Below are 27,631 nucleotides of genomic sequence, written 5' to 3' on the forward strand. Positions count from 1 at the left end.
TAAAACACAAGTAAACATCTTCCTGGTATTCTCTGCTTTCAGCCATGATTCATCTGACATCAGCAATGATATCCTCTTCTGAATTTGCCTTGAATTTCTGGCAGTTCCCTGTCGAGGTACGGCTGTAACCACTTTTGAATGATCTTCAGCAAAATTTTACTTTCATGTGCTAGTAATGATATTGTGCACTGATTTCTGCACTCAGTTGGATCACCTTGGGAATAGGCATCAATATGGATATCTTCCAGTCGGATGGCCAGGTAGCTGTCTTCCAAATTTCTCAGCATAGAGAAGTGAGCACTCCCAGTACTGCATTTGTTTGTTGACTGATGATATTGAGCTTTTCCATTGTCTCTTTCCACAGATGCAGTCGATGTGGTTCCTGTGTATTCCATCTGGTGAGGTCCATGTGTATATTCCCTGTCTATGTTGTTGATAAAAGGTATTTACAATGAAGAAGCCATTGGTCTTGGCAAAATTCTATCATGCGATCTCCGGCATTGTTTCTATCACCAAGGCCATATTTTCCAACTACTGATCCTATTTCTTTGTTTCCAACTTTCAAATTCCTATCACCAGTAATTATCAATGCATCATGATTACATGTTCGATCAATTTCAGACTGCAGAAGGTGGTAAAAGTCTTCAATTTCTTCATATTTCCTAGTGGTTAGTGCGTGACTTTGAATAATAGTCATATTAACTGGTCTTCCTTGTAAGCGTATGGATATTATCTTATCACTGACAGCACTGTACCACAGGATAGATCTTGCAATGTTCTTTTTGACAAGGAATGCAATGCCATTCCTTTTCAAGTTGTCATTCCTGGCATAGTAGACCATATGACTGTCCACACCATTAAAGTTGACTCTGGTTTGAGGAGGCAGCTCTTCCTCAGTAGTATTTTGAGTGCCTTCCAACCTCATCTTCCAGCACTATATCAGAAAATATTCCACTGCTATTCATAAGGTTTTCACTGGCTAATTGTTTTCAGAAGTAGACCACTGGGTCCTTCTTCCAAGTCTGTCTTAATCTGGAAGCACAGCTGAAACCTGCCCACCATGAGTGACCCTGCTGGTATTTGATTAACAGTGGCACAGCTTCTAGTACAACAGCAACACGTAAGCCCCCACAGTATGACAAACTGACAGACGCATGGGGGGAAGAAGGATTGGTAGCTGGAAATCACGGCCTTGGGGATAGTAACAACACTGGAGACCGTATGACAGAATTTTGCAAGACCAGCGACTTCTTCATTGCAAATACTTCTTTTCAACAGCATAAACGGTGACTATATACTTGGACCTCACGAGATGGAATATGATGGAAAAGCTCAATATCATCAGTCAGAGCAAGGCCAGTGGCCAACCGTGGAACAGACCATCGATTGCTCATAGGCAAATTCAAGTTGAAGTTGAAGACAATTGGAACATGTCCATGAGAGCCAAAGTATGGCCTTGAGTATATCCTGCCTGAATTTAGAGATCATCTCAAGAATAGACTTGATGCATTGAATGCTAAAGAACAAAGACCAGATCAGTTGTAGAATGACATCAAGGACATCATACATGAAGAAAGCAAGAGGTCATTAAAAAGACAGAAAAGGAAGAAAATACCAAGATGGATGACAGAAAAGACTCTGAAACTTGCTCTTGAATGCTGAGTAGCTAAAGCGAAAGGAGAAATGATGAAGTAAAAAAACTGAACAGAAGATCGAAGGGCAGCTCAAGAAGACAAAGGGAAGTACTATAATGAAATGTGCAAAGACCTGGAGATAGAAAACCAGAAGGGAAGAACATGCTCAGCATTTCTCAAGCTGAAAGAACTAAAGAAAAAATTCAAGCCTCAAGTTGCAACATTGAAGGATTCTACGGGGAAAATATTAAACGACGCAGGAAGCATCAAATGAAGGTGGAAGGAACACACAGTGTCACTGTACCAGAAAGAATTGGTTGACGTTCATACGTTTCAGGAGGTAGCATATGATCAGGAACTGATGGTACCGAAGGAAGAGGTCCAAGCTGCACTTATTGGCCAAAAACAAGGCTCCAGGAATTTACAGAATACCAAATGAGATATTTTAACAAACAGATGCAGTGCTGGAAGTGTTCACTCAACTATGCTAAGAAATTTGGAAGACAGCTACCTGGCCAACCGACTGGAAGAGATACACATCTGTACCCATTCCAAAGAAAGGAGATCCAACATAATGTGGAAATTTTCAAACAGTATCATTAATATCAGACCCAAGTAAAATTATGCTGAAGATAATTCAAAAGCAGTTACAGCAGTACATCAACAGGAAACTGCCAGAGATTCAAGCCAGATTAAGAAGAGAACATGGAACAAGGGATATCATTGCTGATGTCAGATGGATCCTGGCTGAAAGCAGAGAATATCAGGAAGATGTTTACCTATGTTTTATCGACTATGTAAAGGCATTTGACTGGTGGATAATATCATACTATGTATAAGATTGCGAAGAATGGGAATTCCAGAACACTTAATTGTGCTCATGAAGAACCTGTACTTACACCAAGAGGCAGTCATTCGAACTGGGGATACTGTGTGGTTTAAAGTCAGGATAGGTGTGCATCAGGGTTGTATCCTTTCACCATACTTATTCAGTCTACACGCTGAGCAAATAATCCAAGAAGCTGGACTATATGAAGAATGTGGTATCAGGATTGGAGGAAGACTCATTAACAACCTGCAATACGCAAATGACACAACTTCGCTTGCTGAAAGCAAAGAGGACTTGAAGCACTTATTGATGGAGATCATAGACCACAGCCTTCAATATGGATTACACCTCAACATAAAGAAAACAAAAATCCTCACAACTGGACCAATAAGCAATATCACAATAAACGGAGAAAACATTGAAGTTGTCAAAGATTTCATTTTACTTGGATTTACAATCAACACCCATGGAAGCAGCAGTCAAGAAATCAAACAACGCATTGCGTTGGGCAAATCTGCTGCAAAACATCTCTTTAAAGTGTTGAAAAGTAAAGATGTCACTTTAAGAACTAAGGTACACCTGACCCAAGCTATGGTGTTTTCAATCGTTTCATATGCTTGTGAAAGCTAGACAATGAATAAGGAAGACTGAAGAAGAATCGATGCCTTTGAATTATCATGCTGGTGAAGAATATTGAATATACCGTTGACTGCTGAAAGAATGAGTTTTGGAAGAAGTACAGCCAGAATGCTCATTAGAAGCAAGGATGGTGAGACTTCATCTCACATACTTTGGACATGTTATCAGGAGGGATCAGTCCCTGGAGGAGGTCATCATGCTTTGTAAAGTAGAGGGTCAGCAAAAAAGAGGAAGACCCTCAAGGAGATGGATTAACACCGTGGCTACAACAGGGGCTCAAACATAGTAACAATTGTGAGGATGGTGCAGACCAGGCAGTTGTACATAGGGTTGCTATGAGTCAGAATCAACTTAACAGCACCTAACAACAACATGTAGGTGAAAAATGTTTTCTTTTTAATTCTGAAGTGCAGGTAGCAACTCTTGAAGACAATTTAGAGATAAATGCTCACTATTATTATTATGGTTTGACATTAATCAAATTAGGATATACTACTAAACATATACTATCCTGGGAAGCAAAACACTGAATACAGGGAGTGGAAAGCTGATAAAAATCAGTCATAAAAGTCAGAAGTCATTCATGCTCTGATAAAAATAGTATAAAGAGTTTGGATCATATTTAAATCATATTATTATAATATTTGAACAACAGAAGAAAAAAAAATAAATCACATTTATTTATCACCAGTATTTATTATGTTATTCTATAATACCTTCCAACACTTGGAAAATACTACCAGTAGAAGTCTCTCTGTATATGGGCAAAATCGTATTGTCTGGCAGTTCAGGGAGGCCAGAGATTTGGATTCTTTTTCATAGACATCTTGCCTTTCCTTCAAAAGAAATGAAAACATTTACTACTTACTACTAAAATCATTTGTAAATGAACAGAGAAATGGTTGGAAAACTATCATCCCATTGTTACCAACACCCTCCTCTGGGAAGAGGGATAGAGGAACATACATGCAGGTAAAACGTATTCACTTCTATATTATTTGAACTTTTAACAATGAACATGTAATACCTTTTCATAATTTTAAAATTTCACTTAAAAGAGTAAAAAAGTTAAAAAGAAAAGTTTCACAAGCCAACCTGAATGTCACTGAAGGATGAAGAGAGATCCCAGACTTTGAGCTCACCAGCTACTGACACTACCAAGAGACAGTCTTCTGTAAAAAGAACGAAGGTCACATATGAGCAGATCACAGCTATAACCGGTTCCTGTAAAGATCATTTCATAGTCATTTAAGGACCATGCAGGGCTGTGTAGGTGGGAAATCATCAGCTTTGTTTTATGGGGAAAAAAAGTAAACATTTTAGATAGTGTTCCAAATTTGCTTTAAAATTTCAAATTGATTCCCATGTAAAAGGAGAGCATGACTAAAAGCAGAATCTTATTGCAAGGCATCATACTGGAAATATTACACCTTCCTATTTCAGAAATAATTAAGGAGCCAGCTTTCTCTTTCTTGTAGAGTCACTCATTACAGAAACTGAATAATCTTCATTATTACATCCAGAAGACACAGCAGGATGAAACTTCCAAGGGTCCTGCTAATCTACAACAAACTGTTCTCTTCACTCTTAAAATGTACCAAACAGGACTGGGGTCACAGAAACCCAGATTCTCCCCTTGCCACTTCACCCTTCCCTCTTGCTGACTTTCCAATGACTTGGACCACTGGTATTACTGCTGTCAGTTTTCCTTGATCTGGCTTAGACAGCTATCCCCACTACTAGGTAAACATAAAGAAGCATCCTTAACTCTTGGCCAATAACTTAACAAACACTTCAAAAGTGGTTATTTTTATATGCAATTTCTTAGTGTTCTACAGCCTAATTATTACCTTGAATTCTCATGGAGTGAACAATGCACATGCAGTTGATCCAATCAGGAGACTGAGATGATGTAAAAGTATGAACAACACTCAGAGTTTTGGCATCAATTATGAGAACATCTTGGTATTCTCCACAACACAGAAGCCAGCCTTCTCCTGTCATCCGGAATGAGCAATGGTAATACTATGCAAATAAGATTCAAAGGCAAAAACATAACTGTGTCACTAGCAATTAATTTTGGCTGTATTGAAGACTTCTCTGGATTTTAGTTTTATCATTCATTCAATTAAGATATTGGACGGAACAGCAACTAAAATTTATTTCAGTTCAATTACTCCACTCCCAATGTGTTGCACTTTATTCTCGTCTGTACTTTATCATTTTCTAGATAAAGGGGGACCTCGTGGAAAGAAGAAATCTTATTCCAAATCATGGAAAGCTCACAAGTATATCATTTCTGGTGTGTTATGTAGAATTAAGAAACAACAACAACAACAAAACCCAGGTTCCTTAACCTAGCAACACTGTATATTTGGCAAATAAATAAAAGTGTTTAGAGAGCATTTAAGGAATTATTGTGCCAAAGAAGTTTTGAGAATGGCTTTTATTAAAGATCAAGTATAACAGTCTACTTTTAACGAGCTCTCTCACTGTAAAGAGCTTGTTTCCAGAAAAACAAAACAGAGTTTGTGAATGTAGCAATGCAAGTCATCAACTCTAAAAGCAACAACTAAAATAAAAATAAAAACAAAAAAACTGTGAGTGCTTTGGAATCCATCTACCAAAAGCCAAAATCTGTTTTAAATATTGGGACATGATTACAAAGGTTATAGCTAGGCTTTTTGTTCTCTTTCCATAAATAAGAAATTTAGAAATTAAGAAGCTATCATCCAAAAGTATATTAAAATTGGAAAATGAGAAAAAAAAATTTGTTTTATAAAATAGCACTAAAAGGTTTAAGACTAAATCTCTCTCTCTCTTTTTTTGTTTGTTTTGTTTTGTTTTGTGTGTCAATATGGAAAACTAAGAAAATTGTCTTTCAAATTTATCAATGTTAGAAAGATACAAAAATAAACAAAAAAAGATTTTTTAAAAATTAGCTTCAATAATAACCCTTGAGAAAGCAAAATGTTAAAACAGTAGATGAATACTGAGGATATTCTACCCTCATGACAAAATAAAAATGTTTTATTTTTCAGGAAAGAATATCCTCCAAAGACGTTTCTTTAACTGTGTGCATAGCAAATTCTCTAAGCCAGTTGTAGAATCCAGAGATGTTTTGCGGGAAGTTAGGGTACTTACACAGATTGCAGTGTGCCTGTAAGGAAGTGTGGCCTTCTCCACGCACTGTCCATTGGTGATATTCCAAATACACATCTCCCTAGCAGAGATAATTTTGTATTATTTTCTGTTATTTCCACTCAGTTGGCTGGAATAATTTTTGTGCCACCAAGTTTTACTTTAGAACTGCACATAAGTGCAGCCGGATCATTTATGCAGCTTTTTGTTACAGATTACTGGGCAAGGAAATGCTGTAGTCATTAGCAGGGGATGACATACTGCATCTGTATCTTTTTGTCTGGGTAATTACACCCTGCCTCCAGCCTACAAACCTTACTTTAGGGTCAACCTGGCCTACAACAAATTGTGGGAATATAGCCATCATGGTACGTTAGAATGACAGTACAACAATACTTCTATCGAAAATGCATCCTCTTGAAAATGGTTTATTTCACTGAATTTAAACTACATATTCTGAAAAGCATAATGCATCAAGTACTGCATTGTTGTGAGCTGAAACATCATTTTTGTTAAAAATAAACAGTGCCACCAAGAGGCCACATTTGGTCTCTCATTGACAGAGTTTATTTCTTTGCATTTCACCTGAAAGCACAAGGCAAATATATCCTGAAATCATCCTTGCTGCTTAATATTTAGAAAACTCTTGTTTAGAAAACTGATGTGTTTACATATACATTAACAAAGATACACGTACAGTTATAAAATACACTCAATGTGGGATAATTTAAGTCTATCTGATTTATGTTCACTAAGACCAGATGGCGGTTTCAGCGTTATTTGGCAATATTCTTCAATTTTGACAGTTTTAACTCATAAACAAAATTTTCCACAGAATAATAATGAAACTTTTGCTAGTTTTGAGGAAGAAGCTACTATTAAGAAGCAAAATATACAGTCTAATAATGTTAAATACTACAGGCATTTGGTAATTGTCAGGCTTTTTTTTTTTTCTTTCTTTCTTTTTTTCCCTAACCAAACACTGCAACTCAATCTTCTAGATCAGTGGTTCTCAACCTGGGGTGATTTTGCCCCAAGATGGACACTTAGAAATGTCTGGAGATATCTGTAGTTGTTGCAATTGGAGAAATACTACTGGCATCTAATGAGAAGAGGTGAAGGATGCTGGTGAACAATCTATAATGCACAGGACAGTCCCCATGACAAAGAATTATCCAGAACAACCAACAAAGAGAACTTCAAAAAGGAAATCACCAAATCAAAACCATTTACAATAGCCCCCAAAAAGATAAAATACTTAGGAATAAATCTAACCAGAGATGTAAAAGATCTGTACAAAGAAAATTACAAGACACTACTGCAAGGAACCAAAAGAGACCTACGTAAGTGGAAAAACATAGCATGCTTACGGATAGGAAGACACAACATTGTGAAAATGTCAATTCTACCCAAAGTGAACTACAGACATAACGCGATCCTGATCCAAATTCCAATGGCATTTTTTAATGAGATGGAGAAACAAATCACCAACTTCATATGGAAAGGGAAGAGGCCCCAGATAAGTAAAGCATTACTCAAAAAGAAGAACAAAGTGGGAGGCCTCACACTACCTGATTTTAGAACCTATTATACCACTATGGTAGTCAAAACAGCCTGGTACTGTTACAACAACAGATATATAGATCAATGGAACAGAACTAAGACTCGAGAAGTAAATTCATCCACCTATGAGCAGTTGATATTTGACAAAGGCACAAAGTCCATTGATCGGGGAAAAGACAGTCTCTTTAACAAATGGTGCTGGAATAACTGGATATCTATCTGAAAAAAACTGAAACAAGACCCATAACTCACACCATGCACAAAAACTAACTCAAAATGGATCAAAGACCTAAATATAAAATCTAAAACAATAAAGATCATGGAAGAAAAAATAGGGACAATGCTAGGAGCCCTAATACATGGTAAAAACAGAATACAAACCATAAGTAAAAATGCACAAACACCAGAAGAGAAACTAGATAAGTGGGAACTCCTAAAAATCAAACACTTATGCTCATCAAAAGACTTCACCAAAAGAGTAAAAAGATAACCGACAGACTGGGAAAAAATTCTGGCTATGACATATCCGATAAGGGTCTAATCTCTAAAATCTACAAGATACTGCACCACCTCGACAACAAAAAGACCAATAACCCAATTAAAAAATGGGCAAAGGATATGAACAGACACTACCGAAGAAGATATTCAAGCGGCTAACAGATACATGAGGAAATGCTCACAATCATTAGCCATTACCAAACCAAAACCAAATCCACTGCTGTCGAGTTGATTCCGACTCATAGCGACCCTATAAGACAGAGTAGAACTGCCCTACAGAGTTTCCAAGGAGCGCCTGGTGGATTCGAACTGCCAACCGTTTGCTTAGCAGCCATAGCACTTAACCACTACACCACCAGTGAATTAGCTATTAGAGAAATGCAAATCAAAACCACAATGAGATATCATCTCACCCCAACAAGGCTAGCACTAATCCAAAAAACACAAAATAATAAATGTTGGAGAGGTTGTAGAGAGATTGGAACACTTATGCACTGCTGATGGAAATTAAAATGGTACAACCACTTTGGAAATCAATCTGGTGCTTCCTTAAAAAGCTAGAAATACAATCCAGCAATCCCACTCCTTGGAATGTATCCTAGAGAAATAAGAGCCGTCATACAAATAGATATATGCACACCCATGTTCATTGCAGCACTGTTCACGATAGTAAAAAGATGGCAACAGCCTAGGTGCCCATCAACAGACAAATGGATAAACAAATTATGGTACACATACAATGGAATACTACACAATGATAAAGAATAATGATGAATCCTTGAAACATTTCACAACATGGATGAATCTGGAAGACATTGTGCTGAGTGAAATTAGTCAGTTGCAAAAGGTCAAATATTGCATGAGACCACTAATATAAGAACTCAATAAAAGGTTTAAACACAGAAGAAAACATTCTTTGATGGTTACAAGGATGGGGAGGGAGAAGAGGGGAATTCACTGACTAGATAGTAGAAAAGAACCATCTTAGGTGAAGGGAAGGACAACACACAATACAGGGGAAGTCAGCATAACTGGACTAAACCAAAAACTAAAAAGTTTCCTGAACACAACCAAATACTTTGAGGGACAGAGTAGCAGGGGCTGGGGTCTGGGGACCATGGTTTCGGGGGACATCTAGGTCAACTGGCATAACAAAGTTTATTAAGAAAATGTTCACTTTGGTGAGCTGCATCTAGGGTCTTGAAAGCTTGTGAGCGGCCATCTAAGATGCATCAATTGGTCCCAATCCACTTGGAGCAAAGGAGAATGAAGAACACTAAAGACACAAGGAAAATATTAGCCCAAGAGACAAAAGTGTCACATAAACCGGAGACTCCATCAGCCTGCGACCAGAAGAACTAGACGGTGCCTACCAACAATGACCACCCTGACAGGGAATGTTAGGGGACCCTAGAGGCTGAAGACACCTAATTAATTAGTACTCCATCAGTCATTAGGCCACGTCTAGTCACCTCCCCCGCTACGTCACTCACTTCCTCTAAGCTTTGCAGTCTCTGGAGAGCCCTGGACGGGTCCAGATCTAACTGGCTCAGAATGGTTAGACATGCACAGAACAGAGATAGATGACTGACAGATGACCCTGGACCACCACACTTGCTCAGTAACACAAGAGAACTCATGTCAAGGAACCAAAAGACTCATGTCAAGGAACCAAAATCACTGGATATACGTCATCGGCAGTAGCTGAGCCCATTTCAAAAGCAAAGAGTCCATTCACCACCTCCGGGCCAAGTCTTAGCCCCAGCTCGTAATAAATAATCAATAGAAACTATGAATAGTTAAAACTTTCTGAGCCTGCCTACCACCTTCCCCCATCCCTATATGAATATATATAAGTATAAAATGTGATTTCTCACTCAAATCAAGACTCAGTCTGAGGTCGATACCTCTGAGGTCCCGCTTGCTAGCCTGCGAAATAAACAATTTCTTCCTCTCAAAACCATCGACTGAGAGATTGTCTTCTTGTACGCTGGGCACAGACCCATTGGTCCAGTTTCAGGAACACAACAGAGAGTCCCTGATGGAGCAGGAGAAAAGTGTGGAACAGAACTCAAATTTACGTAAAAAGACCAGACTTAATGGTCAGACTGAGACTGGAGGAACCCCCGAAGCCATGCCCCAGACACTCTGTTAACCCAGAACTAAAACCATTCCCAAAGCGCACTCTTCAGACAAAGATTAGACTGGACTATAAAACATAAAATACTCATGAAGAGTGTGCTTCTTAGTTCAATCAGATACACAAGACCAAATGGGCGGCTTCTGTCCAGAGGCAGGATGAGAAGGCAGGAAGTGGCAGGAGCTGGTGGGAAGGACACAGGACACCTGGGGTGGAAAGGGGGAGTGTGCTGTCACATTACAGGGAGTGCAACTAGTGTCACATAACGATATGTGTATAAATTTTTGTATGAGAAATTAACTTGAGCTGTAAACTTTAACCTAAAGCACAATAAAAAAAGAATTATCCGGAACAATATGTCAATATGTCAAGTTTAAGAAATCCTGTTCTAGATACAGAGACAAAAACTTAATAGCTTTTTTCACTGTTTATATCCAACCTTGTTCCAAAAGAGATATGAGGTAACCTGAAAGGACAGGCAATTCAAGAAAACGGGAAGGGGAAGTGTGAGTGTGCGAGAATGTGCGTGTGTGTGTGTGTGTCTGAAAAGTAAAAATGGGAGAAAGTGAGAAACAAATATATCTCAAAGGTCAAGAAATTACTGGGTTTAATTGAACCTTAAGCAGACAACAATACAAAATATCAGCTCTAAAAGAGATGCTGGAGTTTGAGTGTCTTCATCTCTACCTGAGTGTCAATAATCACCTGTGAATACTTGCAAAATTACAAATGCCTGGGTCCTACCCTCAAAGATTCTAATTCCACAGCTCTGGGTTGAGGTCCTGGCATGTGTGTTTTTGAAAAGCTCCTGGTCTGATGACCCACCGCCAGGTAAGTTTATCTCTAAATCAGTGGCTCAAAACTCTGGCTGATTAGAATCATCAGAGAGCTTTTCAAAAATCCTGATGTCTGGGACCCAACCCAGACTTCTAGTCAGGGTAATTAAACCACATTTTCTGTAATTGGGAACTGAGAATCAGGAAAAGCTCCCCCAGTGATAACAATGTTTCTAAATCATCTTGGATTTCAAAGAGTTTCCTTGTTTATCATCTTATTTTCTAACTTTAATTTGAAAAATACAAAATATCACAAAGCAAACAGTGATTCTTTGCCTAGCAGTTCTATTGAAGAGAAGAAAAATTATCTGGTTATCAAAAGTAGTATTGGCATTTCACCTGGAACTGAACAAATAATACAACTAACAAAAAGTAAGAATGAAATCTAACTATTGAAATGTATATTCTTCTTTTCCTCTTTCAAATACTGATTCCAAAGTTTCACATGGATTAAATCACCTTCGGTTATAAATAAATAAAATTTAATGGTTTACAAAATGGTTTCAAGTCTTAATTTTTTATTCAATAAAAAGGAAAACACAAAGGAAAATTTCTGCACTACATAAAATTAGAAAATTGTTAAATTCCTACTACAAGGTCCTTGAAAGGGGGTGTTGTCTTATTCCACCCCACATCTCCATCACCACACCTCAGTAAAAATTAATTCAATGTATGACAAATGGATCATTTACCACTCTTTTATCCACTTTCCATATTTCAAAAATATACTATTTTCTCTTTGATATTCCTCTTCTTTGTGTGTTTATAACATTCTTATTGTTTTATTCAAATTTTAATAAAATGTCTGGAGGAAGACAGATAAACAATGCTTTGTTAGCCATCTTGAACTGGAAGTCCATTACACTCTTCAAATTCTCTTTTCTCTTGTCTCCCATTATACTTTTGGTTTCCCTTTGGCGTTCTCAGCCTCCTCCTCTTCCTCTGTCTCCTAAATGTTGGTTTTCCTTACCTTAGGCTTTCTTATATTCTTCCTGTTCATGCTGTCTTTGAGTGAGTTATCTATTTCCATGGCTCCATCTCTATGCTACTAGAAGCCCAGAACTCTTCTTTGTGCTCAAAATTTCTATGTGCAATTAGCTATCAGATGTCTTCACCTGGATGACTTGCAGGGCTGTCACGCCCCTCATGTTCAAAATGAAACATAGTATCTTCCCTCCTTTGCTCCCTATCTCCATGACTGGTATCATCACCAATGATTTTCTCAAGTCATTCTTGACTCCATACCTTCTCTCCTGCCCCAGATGTGGTCTACTTGCTACTTCAAATGCGGTCTCTGGACCACCAGTATCAGCATTATCCAGGAGCATGTTAGAAATGCAAGTTCTTGGATCCCAGCCAGAGCTACTAAACCAGTATCTCAGGGAGTAAAAAAAACCAAACCAAACTCGTTGCCATTGAATCAATTCCAACTCCTAGCAACCCTATAGGACAGAGTAGAACTGTCCCATAGGATTTCTAAGGCTGTAATCTTTATGAAAGGAGCCCTGGTGGCACAGTGGTTAAGTGCTCAACTGAAAGGTTGGCATCTGAACCCACAAGCTGCTCTGTGGGAGAAAGATGTAGCAATCTGCTTCCATAAAGATTACAGCCTTGGAAACCCTATGGGGCAGTTCTACTCTGTCCTATACGGTTGCTAGGAGTTGAAATCAACTCCATGGCAACAGATTTGGTTTGGCTTATACATGTGGTTTTAATCCCATTTGGGAACGTGGTTATAATCCCATTTGTAATGTTTCTTCATTATGTTAATGAGGCAGTATTAGTGTAGGGTGTGTGTTATATCAATCTCTTTTGAGATATAAAAGAGCAGATTAAGCAAGCAAGCACAAAAGGAGGGGAAGGTGATCACCAAGGAACCTAGGAAAAGAAGCTGAAAAAAAAACAAGGACCTTCCCCCAGAGCAGAGAAAGAAAGAAGAGCCTTTCCCTAGAGCTGTCACCTTGAATTTGGACTTCTAACATCCTAAACTGTGAGAAAATAAATTTCTGTTTGTTAAAGCCACCCACTTGAAGTATTTCTGTTATAGCAGCACTAGATAATTAAGATATCCCTCAAATCCTTTAAATTGGGAATAAATATCTCAGCATGTTTAGTAGGCTTTGTGGCAGCCCTAGTGCATGAAGGCTACTGGAAAATGCTAAAAAAGAACGTACTATGATATTTCACTTTAGAATCATCCAAGTTTAAGCATAACAATTATTGTTTTACTATAAGCTATGAGAATGAGTAACTCTCTTGATATCTATTCCACTTGCCATTTTGTTAAACTATTCTGTTTCTGCAAGTTGGACACTTGAGACCTCATTATTCTTTTGTTTCTCATAATTCAGAGTCATATTATTTATCCTTGGATTAAAATAAATAAAGGAGAGGTTCTCTTGTTTCAACCTGCAACCCAATTCCTCATTCATGAATGCATGTTGAATCAATTCCACATTCCTCATTATATTCTGGCAAATAAGTCATCACAGAGTCCAAAGCCATATAAGCACTTGCATCAGTGGGGCGTACTGTTAAGTCCTATTTTGTTGGAGCAAACCTCCTTTCCATGAAACAGCACCCAAACCACTGTTTCTTTCCCTTCTCTCTTCTACCATTCCACTTACAAGTGAGTCCCCCCACCTTGTGAGTTTTATAATGACATCAGACATGGATATAGCGTGAACAGTGTAGCTGTTAAATTGTTTTACAAAACTAGGAAGGCTTAGATGAATTTTCTTAAGAATTTAATCTACTACTTACAGGAAGTCCCTGATTTACAATGTATTTGAGTTACCATGAACTGCATTTACGACCATCCTTTTTTTATGATTTATGTATTTTTATGTATGTATTTATTAAAATACATCTGTAAGTATATATGTAATGTTTCCAAACCTGAAAGGCAAATAAAGATAAGATTTATAAAGGTACTGATAATATAAGACAATGATAATGAAAGCTTAAACAAACAAAACAAAATGAGGTATTTAACTTACGTCAGAACCGACTTTGGACAGAGTGATCAGAATGGAGCCCCGTTGTAAGTCGGGGACTACCTGTATATGAAAAATCACTAGAACCCAGATTTTTCCATTTCCAATTCTATAACAGCTGTTAAGAGAGGTAGCATTTGCCAGTATCCTTCATACACATTGTGTTAAATACCAGCTGGGATGCCTCTCAGTCACAATCCAGTAAAACAAGTTTTAGGGTGGGAGTCACAATATTGACTGCATTCCTTAGGACCTTCACACAAGTAACTAACTCAACCATTCAAGAGCTAAGTTTTTCTATATGTAAAAGAAACATAAGTTTCCTTCAGTCCTAAAATTCTGTACACTATGGTAGTTAAAAAAAAAACAAGAGAGAATGGAGAAGGTGACAAGGTCCACATATCTTACCTACCCATTTTCAGCAGCACTAACGACATAGGGCTGTTTTGAGAAGTCCCTTGCTCTTGCCAAACAGGTTACTGAAGCCGAATGACCAAACAGAAGTTCTTTAGCTGAAATCTGGAAATGATAACAGTAAGCATTTAAACAACTATAAACTGTTTTCAGTTGAAGAATATACATATCACATTACACAGTATTCATAATTCTGACTAGGAAACCCCTTTATATTATGTTTTTGCATATATAAAATAGAAACTCTGATATATGGCATATCAAAATCCATGGAATAATAAACTTTTAGGTAAGGAACTGTGTTGTACACATTTTTTTATTTTTGGTTTTGTATTCAACATAATTGCTAGACCTGTTTTACAACATTTAAGTTTTGAATATAAATAAGTCAGTGTTGATGTTTATGATGCATAAAAGGTCCCTCAAATAATAGTAACATATTAATGTGCAGATTTCAGAATTCAAAAAAGAGTTTACAAAATAAGACAAGAGAAAATATTAAACTTTTTGTAAGCATTATAACACCTTATTTGGCTTTCTGTCCCAGAAATTGCAAAATTAACTTTTTAACATTAAAGAAAAATTTTTTAACTAAGCTAAGATTTAAAATACCAATGTTTTTCCCTTATATGTAAATTTAGAAAAAGTCATACTAAAGGCTAATTCTTCCATTATCTCATGTGAGAAAGAAGTTTGCTTCTCATTATTTAGTAAAACAAGAATATAAAAACAAATACAAAACAGAAAACATACAAGATCCCCTCAAATGGAGAAGGGATTGTCAATACAGGACTAAATTTTAATTTAAATGTCTAGAAAAAGTTTTGTGGATAATAAAAATCTATTTTCCAAATGAATTAATATTCACTATGTTTTATTTCTGAATTATACAAATATACACGTTGATGATAACCCAACCATATCAATGAGGACAAATTTTTCATGGTGTAACTGTTCTCTAGATTCATATTATTTCTATCATAATCAGAAATATTTCTTTAAAATGTCTCTTGTCAGAATAAATTTTTAGTGCTACCAACAGGGTTTGTGTAGCTTATCAGAATCACTTATGACCCAATTCTGACTCTGCCTTTTTCCTGGGAAATCCAAAGATTCCATCTTAGAAAACAGCATAAAATATTTTCCCATTATCACCCTTGGGGCTCATACCCTTATGAATTCAACCCCTTTCTAATCTATAACAGGCCAAATTGATCTATGAATCAGGGCATTTCCTCCTCCAGAGAAAATCCACTGTGGACCAAATATCAGAATGGAGCTGCATTCTCTTTTATATGAAGGACTCATTCTGCTTCTAAGTTCCTGCGTGTACTTGGAATAAACCATGACATTTCACTATGATCTCCTCATTTTATCCTAGAACTGCCATGAACAATAATAACAATAAAAATTCTACAGGAGCCAACATGGCACCCTAGCCAGATACATAATGCCATTCCTCTGAAGCAATAACCCAAAAAACTAAATAGAACAGATACAAACATTAATCCTGGAACCTAAGCATCAAATGAAGGGATAAAGAACTAGATCAAACACCGAATGGAAGAAGAAACTGAAGGAAAACAGAGAACAAGTAGAGATATGGACTAGAGGTCCCCTGCCAAAAAACATGGCACAGCATCATCATCTTGGAGCAGAGCCAGTAATGACCCCGGACAGGGAGCACGAGAAGGCAACTTCACAGAGCTCCCAACAGAAGACAGAGCACCCGGTAACCAGGGAAACACATATGCCCACTCCTCATCCTTCTGCCCCATATGCCATCCCCATTCCTTCCTGATGGGCCATGCTGCACCAGTCAGCTAGAGAGCTGCCAGCTTGCCATCACCCCAGGTGTGCCTGGCCCCCAGAATCAGGCTCCTGCCGAGCCATTTATGTCTTCTTTCCATGCTTTTTCTTTCTCCCTCTCACCTAGCCCTCTATGCCACCTCTACCCCTTCCCAATGGGGCATGCCACGCCATTCTACTAGACAGCTTACCAGCCCGCCATCACCCCGGGTCAGACCCGCCCCTACCCGTTGGCCTCTGCTATGCCGTTTTTTTTTCCCTTTCTTCCTATTCTTTCCCTCTCACAACTAGCCACAGATACCACCTTTCCACCAAGCTACACTGCAATGCCATGGGTAGAGAGCTATCAGCCCACCATTAGCTCAGGCCCTGTCCGCCCTCACCTGCTGGCTCCCATTGTGCCAGGTTTTTTTTCTTTTTCTCCTTTCTTCTTTCTCTTTCTCCCTCCCACCTAACCACCTCCTCCCCTTCTCACCAGCTGACACATGAACCACAGCCCCCACCAGCCTGAGCCCAGAAAAACTAGATGGTGTCCAGCTACCACCACCAACTGCTCTTACAGGGATCACAACAGAGGGTCCTGGACAGAGTGGGAGAAAAATGTAGAACAAAATTCTAATTCACAAAAAAGACCAGACTTACTGGTCTGACAGAGACTGGAGGAACCCTAGAGGCTATGACCCCCAGACACCCCGCTAACTCAGAACTGAAGCCACTCCCAAGGTCAGCCTTTCAGCCAAAGATTAGACCGACCGATAAAACAGACAATAACACATGTGAGGAACATGCTTCTTTGTTCAGTGAAGTACACCAGATCAAATGCGAAACATCTGCCCAAAAGCAAAGACAAGAAGGCAGGAAGGCACAAGAAAACTGGATGAACGGACGTGGAGAACCCAGAGCGGAAAGGGAGAGAGTGCTGACACATTGCGAGGATTGCAACCAATGCCACAAAACAATTTGTGTATAAGTTGTTTGATGAAAAACTAATTTTACAATGTAAACTTTCAAGTAAAATACAATAGAGAGTCTTGGACAGAGCTGGAGAAAAATACAGAACAAAATTCAAACTCACAAAAAAACACTAGACTTACTGGTCTGACGAGAGACTGCAGAAACCCCAAGTGTATGGCCCCTGGACACCCTTTTAACTCGGTTCTGAAGTCACTCCTGAGGGTCACCCTTCAGTCAAAGATTAGACAGTCCCATAAAACAAACAATAATACATATAGCTCAACCATGTATATGAATGTATATGAGACTAAACGGGCACATTAGCCCAGGGGCAAGGATGAGAAGACAGGAGGAGACAGGAAATCTAGATGAGTGGAAATGGGAACCCAAAGTCAAGAAGGGGAAAGTGTTGACACATGGCTGGGTTGGCAATCAATTTCAAAAAACAATACGTGTATTAATTGTTTAATGAGAAACTAATTTGCTCTGTAAACCTTCATCTAAAGTACAATAAAAAAGAAAAAAAAATCTGCAATCACAGTTAGTCATTGTCATCATGTAATCCAGGGGAACTTTAATTCTGTTCACTGGCTCTACCTCTATGAAGCATTATTCCCCTACCCCTACCCCAGGAACTTCTAATCACACAAAGGAGAAAGGAAAAAAGACATACAACTTGATGAGCATCTACCATACTCCAGGCACTGGTACAACCCTCCACAGACAGTCTTTTAATCTCCATTTCACAGGTGAGGAAATCAAGGCTCAAAGAATATAAGTCCTTTGCCCAGTATCACAGAGTTGGTAAGCAGCAGGGCTGAAATTTAACCTAGGTTTCCATTCTTTCTCTCTACACAAAGTTGCTATTCCTTATTTGGCACTGCTGTATTAGACAGGAGGAAAAATAGAACATAGCAATACTAAGGGAATATATCTAAAAGGGTATTGTTATGGTTTGAATTGTGTCCCCCAAAAATGTGTGTCAACTTGATTAGGCCACGATTCCCAGTATTGTGTGACTGTCCACCATCTTGTCATATCTGATATGATTTTCCTATGTGTTGTAAATCCTACCTCTGGTGGCACAGTTGTTAAGAGCTCAGCTGCTGACCAAAAGGTCAGCAGTTCAAATCCACTAGCTGCTCCTTGGAAACCCTGTGGGGCAGTTATACTCTGTCCTATAGGGTCACTAAGAGTCGGAATTGACTAGACTGCAAAGGATTTTTTTTTTGTTTGTTTTATGATGTTAATGAGGCAGGATTAGAGGCAGTTATCTTAATGAGGCAGGATTCAATCTATGATTAGATTGTATCTTGAGTCAATCTCATTTGAGATATAAAAGAAAGAAGTGAGCAGAGAGACAGGCGGACCTCATACCACGAAGAAAGCAGCACCGGGAACAAAGCACATCCTTTGGACTCAGGTTTCCTGTGCTGAGAAGCTTTGTCATGGTTTGAATTTTGTCCCCCCAAAAATATGTGTATCAATTTGGCTGGGCCATGAATCCCAGAATTGTGTGATTGGCCTCCATTTTGTGATTGTAATTTTACGTTAAAGAGGATTAGGGTGGGATTGTAACACCATCTTTACCCACGTCACATCCCTGATCCAATGTAAAGGGAGTTTCCCTGGGGTGAGGCCTGCACCACCTTTTATCTCTCGAGAGATAAAAGGAAAGGGAAGCAAGCAGAGAGTTGGGGACCTCATACCATCAAGAAAGCAGTGCCAGGAGCAGAGCGCGTCCTTTGGACCGGGGTCCCTGCACAGACAAGCTCCTAATCTGGGGGAACACTGAAGAGAAGAAGGCTGACAGAGAGAAAAAGCCTTCCTCTGGAGCTGACACCCTGAATTCAGACTTTTAGCCTACTTTGACTGTGAGGAAATAAACTTGTCTTCGTTAAAACCATCCACCTGTGGTATTTCTGTTACAGCAGCATTAGATGACTAAGACAGAATTTGGTACTGACAGAGTGGGGTGCTGCTCTAACAGATACCTAAAATGTGGAAGCGATTTTAAAACTGTGAATGGATAGACGTGCGGCAGTGACAGAGGACCACCAGCAGCAGAGAACCAACAGCAGCAGAACCAGGAGACCAGTGCGAGATGGCACTGGAGCCGACCCACGGAGCGAGAGAGCTGAGTGCCTGTGCGCAGGAGGCTTCCTGGCAGAGTGGGGTGCCTCTGGGTACTTATTGGTGGAGCTAAGCTTGCCGACCCGCAGAGCGAGACAGCTGAGTGCCTGTGTGTACGAGGCTTTCTGGTGGAGTAGGGTGCCTCTGGGCACTTACTGGTGGAGCTACAGAGCTTTGGAACACTTGCCCCAGCAGGGCAGATGTGGGCGTTAGGCCCGAGGAGACAAGAGGCCAAGAAACCAGAAAACAAGCTGAAGAGACAAGGGACACAAGAAGCTGAGCTGTCTCAAAAGGTATGGCCATGACCTCAGAGGTTTCAAAGGGTGGAGCCATAACCTCTGGTGTTTCTAAGGGTGGAGCTGTCACTCTGATGGACTAGGAGAATGGCACGCCTAAAGCCAAGGGAGCAGAGTTGCTGTCCCAGTGGGCCTGGAAGATGGAGTTGAAGCCCAAGGCAGAGGGGCCTCTACTCAAAATCCAGAGACCGTGGCCAATACCTAGAGTCTGGAGGGCAGGACTAGTGTGTAAATTGTCTCAGAGAACAGAGGATTATTTTCAAAGCCTTAAGGGCTAATGTAATGTATTCTGCTGACTTGCTTGGTGCCTGTTATCACTTCTTTTCCTCTAGTTTCTCCCATTTGTAATGGAAACGTCTAGCTTGTGCCTGTTCTGCCATTGTACCTTTGGAAGCAAATAAGTTGTATTCTAGATTTCACAGATGAAGAGGAATTTTTGGATTTTGGACTTGGAGTTAAGACTTTTGCTATGATATGATGGGGTGAATATGTTTTCCATGTTGCAAGGATGTGATTTTTGGGGGGCCAAAGGGTGGAATGTCATGGTTTGAATTTTGTCCCCCCAAAAATGTGTGTATCAATTTGGCTGGGCCATGATTCCCAGAATTGTGTGGTTGGCCTCCATTTTGTAGTTGTAATTTTATGTTAAAGAGGGTTAGGGTGGGATTGTAACACCATCTTTACCCACGTCACATCCCTGATCCAATGTAAAGGGAGTTTCCCTGGGGTGTGGCCTGAACCACCTTTTATCTCTGCAAGAGATAAAAGGAAAGGGAAGCAAGCAGAGAGTTGGGGACCTTATACCATCAAGAAAGCAGTGCCAGGAGCAGAGCGCATCCTTTGGACCAGGGTCCCTGTGCAGACAAGCTCCTAATCTGGGGGAACATCGAAGAGAAGAAGGCTGACAGAGAGAAAAAAGCCTTCCCCTGGAGCTGACACCCTGAATTTGGACTTTTAGCCTACTTTGACTGTGAGGAAATAAACTTCTCTTTGTTAAAACCATCCACTTGTGGTATTTCTGTTATAGCAGCACTAGATGACTAAGACACTCCTAGACCAGGGACGATTGATGACAAGGGCCTTTCTCCAGAGCCAACAGAGAGAGAAAGCCTTCCACTGGAGCTGGCATCCTGAATTTGGACTTCTAGCCTCCTAGACTATGAGAGAATAAATTTCTCTTTGTTAAAGTCATCCACTTGTGGTATTTCTGTTATAGCAGCACTAGATAACTAAGACAGATATTTACCTTACCTTTCTCCATGCTTAAAGGTATGATAAATAGCAGCAATCAATATTACAAAACCAAAAGCACTCCCAAATGAGAAATTTCATCTCATGGGACTTGGAGAGGCTCCTCATTGGCAGACCCCACAAAGTTCTGGAGAAGCTGGAGGGCTATGCAACTCAGACCTGAACTTGGAGGCAGCTCGCATAACCAAAGCCTGTGGTGGGAAGCTCAGGAAAGGGAGACACTCATTCTCTAGCACCCCTGTAGCCTACCATCCCACTACCCAGGTTGCTAAGTTCTAACAACTGTCTTTTGTTTACATCTCTCAGGTTTCATCTCTCCTTTATCCCCTCTGCCTCTGATTTGGTTCATTCTCAAAGATTTTCTTGACTTAATACTGTAGAAGCTTCCTACACTTCAAATGTGAAAACCATTGCCAAATGTTTCCTTAGGGGTAAAACTGCCCCTCATTGAGAACTACTGTTCACCCCAGGCAAAAGACTTGCTCCAAAGAGAAACAGGACATAACTTCCCCCACTGAAGATGCAGTGCAGACAACTTCTTACGTTGTGCTATGTTACCTAGTATTGTGATATTACTGCACCGCATTACCCTGTCCTTCCTCTCTACTACACTGCAACCTCCTGGGCAGCCAGCACCAGGTCTTAATCAGGTTTGAACTCAGGCACCTAGCATACTGCCTAACTTATAATATACATTCAATAACTTCATGATGAATAAAGGTTGAATAAATATCAGGAATGTATACAGAAAGATACAGATGCTAGGATTCCAAATTTCTTAAGCTTATAGCAACCTACATATTACAAGACAACTACTTTACCCAGAAAACACTATCCTCCAGTGTTAAAAAGAGTAGCTAGATATTCTAAGCCATTTAGGAATCTGAGTTTAAACTGTAATACATAATAAATGTGAGGGCCACCATTTTCAAAGCACAATTGTTAATATCAGTTTCTTATTTCGGAATGTTCACAAACAGTGAATTTAGCTGGTCTGCTATGCAGTTCTTGGCAGACCTGTAGTAGAACTGCTCGGTGATGGGAGATGTTAATTAATTACACTGTAAAATAGAATTACAATTAATTGTTAATTTAGGTTTTAAAGTGACAAACTTTAAAGGCTAAAAATAGTCTTTGATCTTTAAAAGGCTTCTTAATGAGGGCAGTATACTTTAAGTACATCATTAGTTAAAGAGTTCAAATTGGGTCTAGAGGCTGCTAGAGTGAAGCAAATATCTATTCCAATATGTTAAATGTTTATGACTTGGGACAGGGACAATTAATTGCTAATCAGTGGTCCAAATCCTAGGTGAGGTCAGGTTCTGAAATAAAGGAACAACAGTATGTTGGATTTAGAGCTTTCTGATGTAATCTGTAAAAATCACAGGCAGGCACAGATTAAAATAGCAAGAAGGCCAAACAGACAGAAACACTCAGATAATTAAGGTATTATTCATTTAGCTAATAGTGGTTTTCAAGGGTGCCCTTTGTTTAGATTAATGAGCTATAATTTTCAGAATTATATGCCTGTAGTTTAATTACTTAAACTTATAATTCAGGATATAAAATAGTAAAACTCAGCATAGCTCAAAGGGTGATAACACTTAGCTAGTAGCTAAGATTAGCAATATTCATAATATTATTTTTAAATATGATTTTCATCCAGCATATAATTTTTTTTTTTTTTTTTACTAAATGTAGAATTTAAAATCAATTTAATACTTCAGTAAGCATCTTTTTTAACAATCATGCAAACCTTTCACTGTAATGGTAGATATAAGCAGTGTTTATTTTCTGAGTGTTGACTATTTCAATATTAAAAGCTTTCACTAACCTTTAGTTCAGGTGAGAGATTCCAGAGACAGAGCTGACCTTCTTGACTTCCAGTGACAATTGTTTGCTGGTCATCAGCTATCATGATGGCAGTGATGCAGTGAGGAGGGGCCTTTATTCCCCACAGTGCCACTGCCTGCAGGGAAGACCTCATGTTGGACAAATCCTGAACACAAAGAGAAGGGAAGTATACATGGTCATCATTCTTAAATTTGGGGGAATTGATCACATCACAAAGTGGACTTAACGCTATATAAACTTTAATGACAATGTTTTCTCCCAGAACTATGAAGAAGTCTGCTTTCTCATCAATTAGAAGAGAAGGTAGTCATTAGACAATGAAGTTTCCATGCCCAGTACAATTCTATCAAAGAGAAAGGACTTATCTTCAAATTATTGATAACTGATGCTGACAAAGACAAGAATCAGAATAGTCGAGCCACTCCACACCCAGCTCTTACTGTGGCCTGACCCCAACATGTTCTAAAGCCCAGTTAGGCCTCTCAAGAAAAACAGAGCTATCTTCATATATGATTTAAAGACAGTTTTGCAGACTTCCTCTTCTCAAAAAAACCACCTCATCTAGGTGACAAATGCCTGAAATTTGCTTTTAAAAAATAAATCTTTTCCATGACAATGTTTCCTAGTCTTTAAAGATTCAAGACTGTCATAATTTCTGCCATATTCACATTCTATCCATACTATTTTTAATAACAATTTCAATAATTTTTATTTGACTCATTTTTGTATTTGGTATCTCCTAAAATGTAATATCCGTGAAATCATTAGCTTCATGTGTTAGTTATAACAGCTAAAATAAATACATAATTATCAAAAATTGCTGCTTATGACCATTCAAAATGACTTGAAATACCACCCAGTGATACGTGCATTGCATTTTGTGAACTATTAAGTTAAATGTTTTTCCCACATAGGCATTCTTTTTTAAAATATAAATAATCTGGGGATAAATAATGCTTTAAGTCCTTAGAATAAACTGGTAAGTTTTCTCTGTGGCTTACTAGTACATATTTAAACCCATTAAACATGTCAAAGATAGGAGAAAGTTCATTAAACATGCCAAGCTTACTTCTCACATTTGTCTCAAGAAAGTCAAGAAAATGAAACTCTTCTGCAGGATTTCTGGATACTAAAGAATAAGAAATATAAATACTAATACATTTTTTTAAACATGGAGGATATTAGCTTGCAAACACATACACTATGTATATACGGGTATGCACTGACACCATGAACACAAATTCAATATAGGCAGTGCCCAACTCACAAACCAGCTGCATTCAAAAATTTACTTGCAGTTCAATTTGTTTTTTTAAATTCAGTACATAGTTCAGTAAATGGTTCACTTTTTAGGCCAGTCCACAAGCCTATCAAATATACAATACATATGAAGTTACCATGCCTAGTGCTACTCCGTCAAAGACGAAAGATTTTTCCTCCAATTCTTGATTACTGATGCTGAAGAGAAGGACAGGAATAGTCTACCCACTCCACAGCCAGCTCTTACTGTAGTTCTAACTATTCTTACCGAGCACTGTGTAACCAAGGTTTCTATAGGAAATACTTCCAGAATTCCAATTCAGAATAGTAGAACAGCAAGTATTAATTTTATTACTAACGGTCTTGGATTGAATTGTGTCCCCCAAAAATATCTGTCAACTTGGCTGGGTCATGATTCCCAATACTGTATGATTGTGTAATCTGATGTGATCTCCTTATGTGTTGTAAATTCTGTCACTGCGATGAGGTTATACTGATGAGGTTTACAAGATTGGATACTGTCTTAATCCAATCTCTTTTGAGATATAAAAGAGAGAAGCAAGCAGAGACACATAAGAACCTCTTACCACCAAGAAAGCAGTGCCAGCAACACAGCACATCCTTTGGACCTGAGGTTCCTGCGCTGAGATGCTCCCAGACCAAGGAAAGACTGATGACAAGGACCTTCCTCCAGAGCTGACAGAGAGAGAAAGCCTTTTCCTGGAGCTGATGCCCTGAATTTGGACTTGTAGCCTACCGGACTGTGAAGAGAATAAATTTCTCTTTGTTAAAACCATCCATTTCTGTTGGAGCAGCACTAGATGACTAAGACTAAGCACTGATTCCAATATTATTAAATCTTGAACTTGGACCTCTTCTTTAAACACAGAGAAATAATGCCAGATATATATTACGCACATATATTTCTCTGTATATATGTGTGTATATATGTGTGAATACACACACACACGTGTATATATGTATACATACATATATATGTATGTATATGTGTATATATATATATACATACACGTATGCATATGTATATATTTGATTGTTGTTTCATGACCAAGCTTGCAAATAAGTCTAGGAAATCCCCAAAAATAAAAAAGTAAGCAGAAACTGAAAACCATTACAGTAGCATTGGAGCTGATTCAGTATATGGCATGCTTTTTTTTTTTTTTTAATGGCTCTTTCAGCTAGAAGTGTGAGTGTTAATTCCTACACAAGGACAGGAAACAAAACCCTCTAGAGGTGACCTTGCTCAAGGAAAAAGGAACTAGAAAACTCCACCACTACTGCAGGGAGATAAGGAAGTTATTTCTACCCAGGAGCTACGTGGGAAGAAAAAGCAAATCTCTAAAGATAAACATGCCAAGTCTGAAAAACACAAATGGATTTGGAGTAAAAATATCATTACATATAATGCTAGAATCCCCATGTGAATAAATTCATATAAAAAAATTTTCCCAGGTCAATTATACTCCTGGGAGACCTGTTAAAAATACTACACACCTATTAGAACATCTAAAATTTAAGACTAATCAAACAAGTGCTAGCAGGAATGTGGTACAACTGGAACTCATACATTGCTTATGGTAATTTACAATGGAAAACAGTTTGGCAGCTTCTTAAAAAGTTAAACATAAACCTAGTACATGGCCCAATCAATCCACATCTAGGTTTTACCCAAGAGAAAAGAGAGCATGTGCTTATACAAAGACTTCTACATGTGCAGCTATATGTGTAATAGCCAAAAACTATAAATAACCCAAATGTTCACCAAAAGGTGACTGGAAAAACAAATTGTAGTATATCCACACAATGGGATACTATTCAGCAATAAAAAGAAATGAATTACTGATTCATACAACAACATGAATGAATCTCAAAACAATCATGTTGAGTGAAAAAAGCAATGAGAAGAATACATACTTGATATATATATATATATATATATACATATATCTGTATATATGTGTGTGTATATATACATATATCTACATATGTGTGTATATATACAGATATCTGCACATATGTATGTGTATATACATATAAAACAAACACATTGCTGTCAAGTCAATTCCGACTCATAGTGACCCTACAGGACAGGGTAGAACTGCCCCCACAGGGTTTCCAAGGAGCAACTGGAGGATTCAAACTGCCAACCTTTTGGTTAGCAGCCGAGCTCTTAACCACTGCACCACCAAATTCAACTTATGAAAGGATGTACTTTAGGAAAACTATATTGAAGCAAAAAGAAAGGAACAGAGTGGAATACACGATGCAGAGGTGAGTATATAAATCAGTAAATATACATGTAAATCTAAATAAGCACTATCTGTAAAATGATGATGATGATGATGATGATGATTAATTGGGAGGTAAAGAAGGTAAACTAAAATTCTAGATAATAATATAAAAGATGAGGAAGTGGCATTTTGTGGTAAATCATTATAATATTCTTGTATACATACAAAGAGGGCAGAGATATTGGTTAACTTTAAATTCTCTCAAGGCAAAAATTCATGAAAAACACTGAAAGGAAAAAAAAAAATGTGTGTAACTTCCAAACAAGTAGGATGGTAAAAAGAAATAAAGAAAACTTATCAATCCAATAGAAGAAAAAAAAATTTAAGCATGGGAAATAGAAAACACAAACTTAGATAGTAAATTCACATTTAAACATATCAATATTTACAATAAGTATGTAGATTAAACTTAGTAGCTAAAAGACTCTCAATTAGAGTATAACTTAGTAAAGTCTATTTACAAAAGATTCCTAAAACATTAACACAAAAGGTTGAAAATAAATGGTTAGACAAGAATATGCCAGAAAACAGTAATGAAAGAAAATTAATTTAATATGGGACAAATAGGCTTTACTGGGGGGGGGGAGTTCACTACAGAATTATTAAATAAATAAATCATTCACTAGAAAGGGATAATAACCCTGAATCTCTAGGTACCCAACAGGAGAGATTCAAAATATATAAACACAATCTGGCATAACTACAAAGAAAAATCAATAAACTTATTATTAGAAGAGGAGATTTAACTTACCTCGATCAGTAATAAATAGATCAAGGAGACCAAAAAGATAAAGTATTTAAATGACATAATTCGCATTTATAATATCTTGGACATATACGGATCCCTGCATCCATGGATTAAACACACACACACACTCAATTAAAATATGTATGTAACATTTGTAAACCTTTTGACCATGGTAGACCATAAAACACAGCTCAACACCAAAGGATTAATTTCATATAAGCAATATTAACTGACCAAAATGAAATAAAAACTTGAAATCATGCCTCCCTCCAAAAAAAAAAAAAATTTGAAATGCTCCCTCTCTACATATTTGGACATACACAC

The 27,631-nt window shown here is 38.2% G+C and overlaps 1 protein-coding gene across 1 annotated transcript in view; it reads right to left on the bottom strand.

Annotated features, from left to right (window-relative positions):
• The window catches only part of WDR72 (WD repeat domain 72), a 355,433-nt gene extending 332,168 nt beyond the window's left edge, over positions 1 to 23,265 (bottom strand). The window contains exons 1-6 of the mRNA XM_004377681.3: positions 22,968 to 23,265; positions 14,689 to 14,795; positions 6,247 to 6,325; positions 4,953 to 5,127; positions 4,198 to 4,274; positions 3,819 to 3,938 (exon numbers count right to left, since the gene is read on the bottom strand). Of these exons, the coding sequence (XP_004377738.1) occupies positions 3,819 to 3,938; positions 4,198 to 4,274; positions 4,953 to 5,127; positions 6,247 to 6,325; positions 14,689 to 14,795; positions 22,968 to 23,120 (711 nt within the window). The 5' untranslated portion in view covers positions 23,121 to 23,265. The remainder of the gene's footprint in view (positions 1 to 3,818; positions 3,939 to 4,197; positions 4,275 to 4,952; positions 5,128 to 6,246; positions 6,326 to 14,688; positions 14,796 to 22,967) is intronic.
• Positions 23,266 to 27,631: the final 4,366 nt, after the last annotated feature.

Source organism: Trichechus manatus, unplaced genomic scaffold (assembly GCF_000243295.1).
Source record: "Trichechus manatus latirostris isolate Lorelei unplaced genomic scaffold, TriManLat1.0 scaffold00052, whole genome shotgun sequence".
NCBI classification, from domain to species: Eukaryota; Metazoa; Chordata; class Mammalia; order Sirenia; family Trichechidae; genus Trichechus; species Trichechus manatus.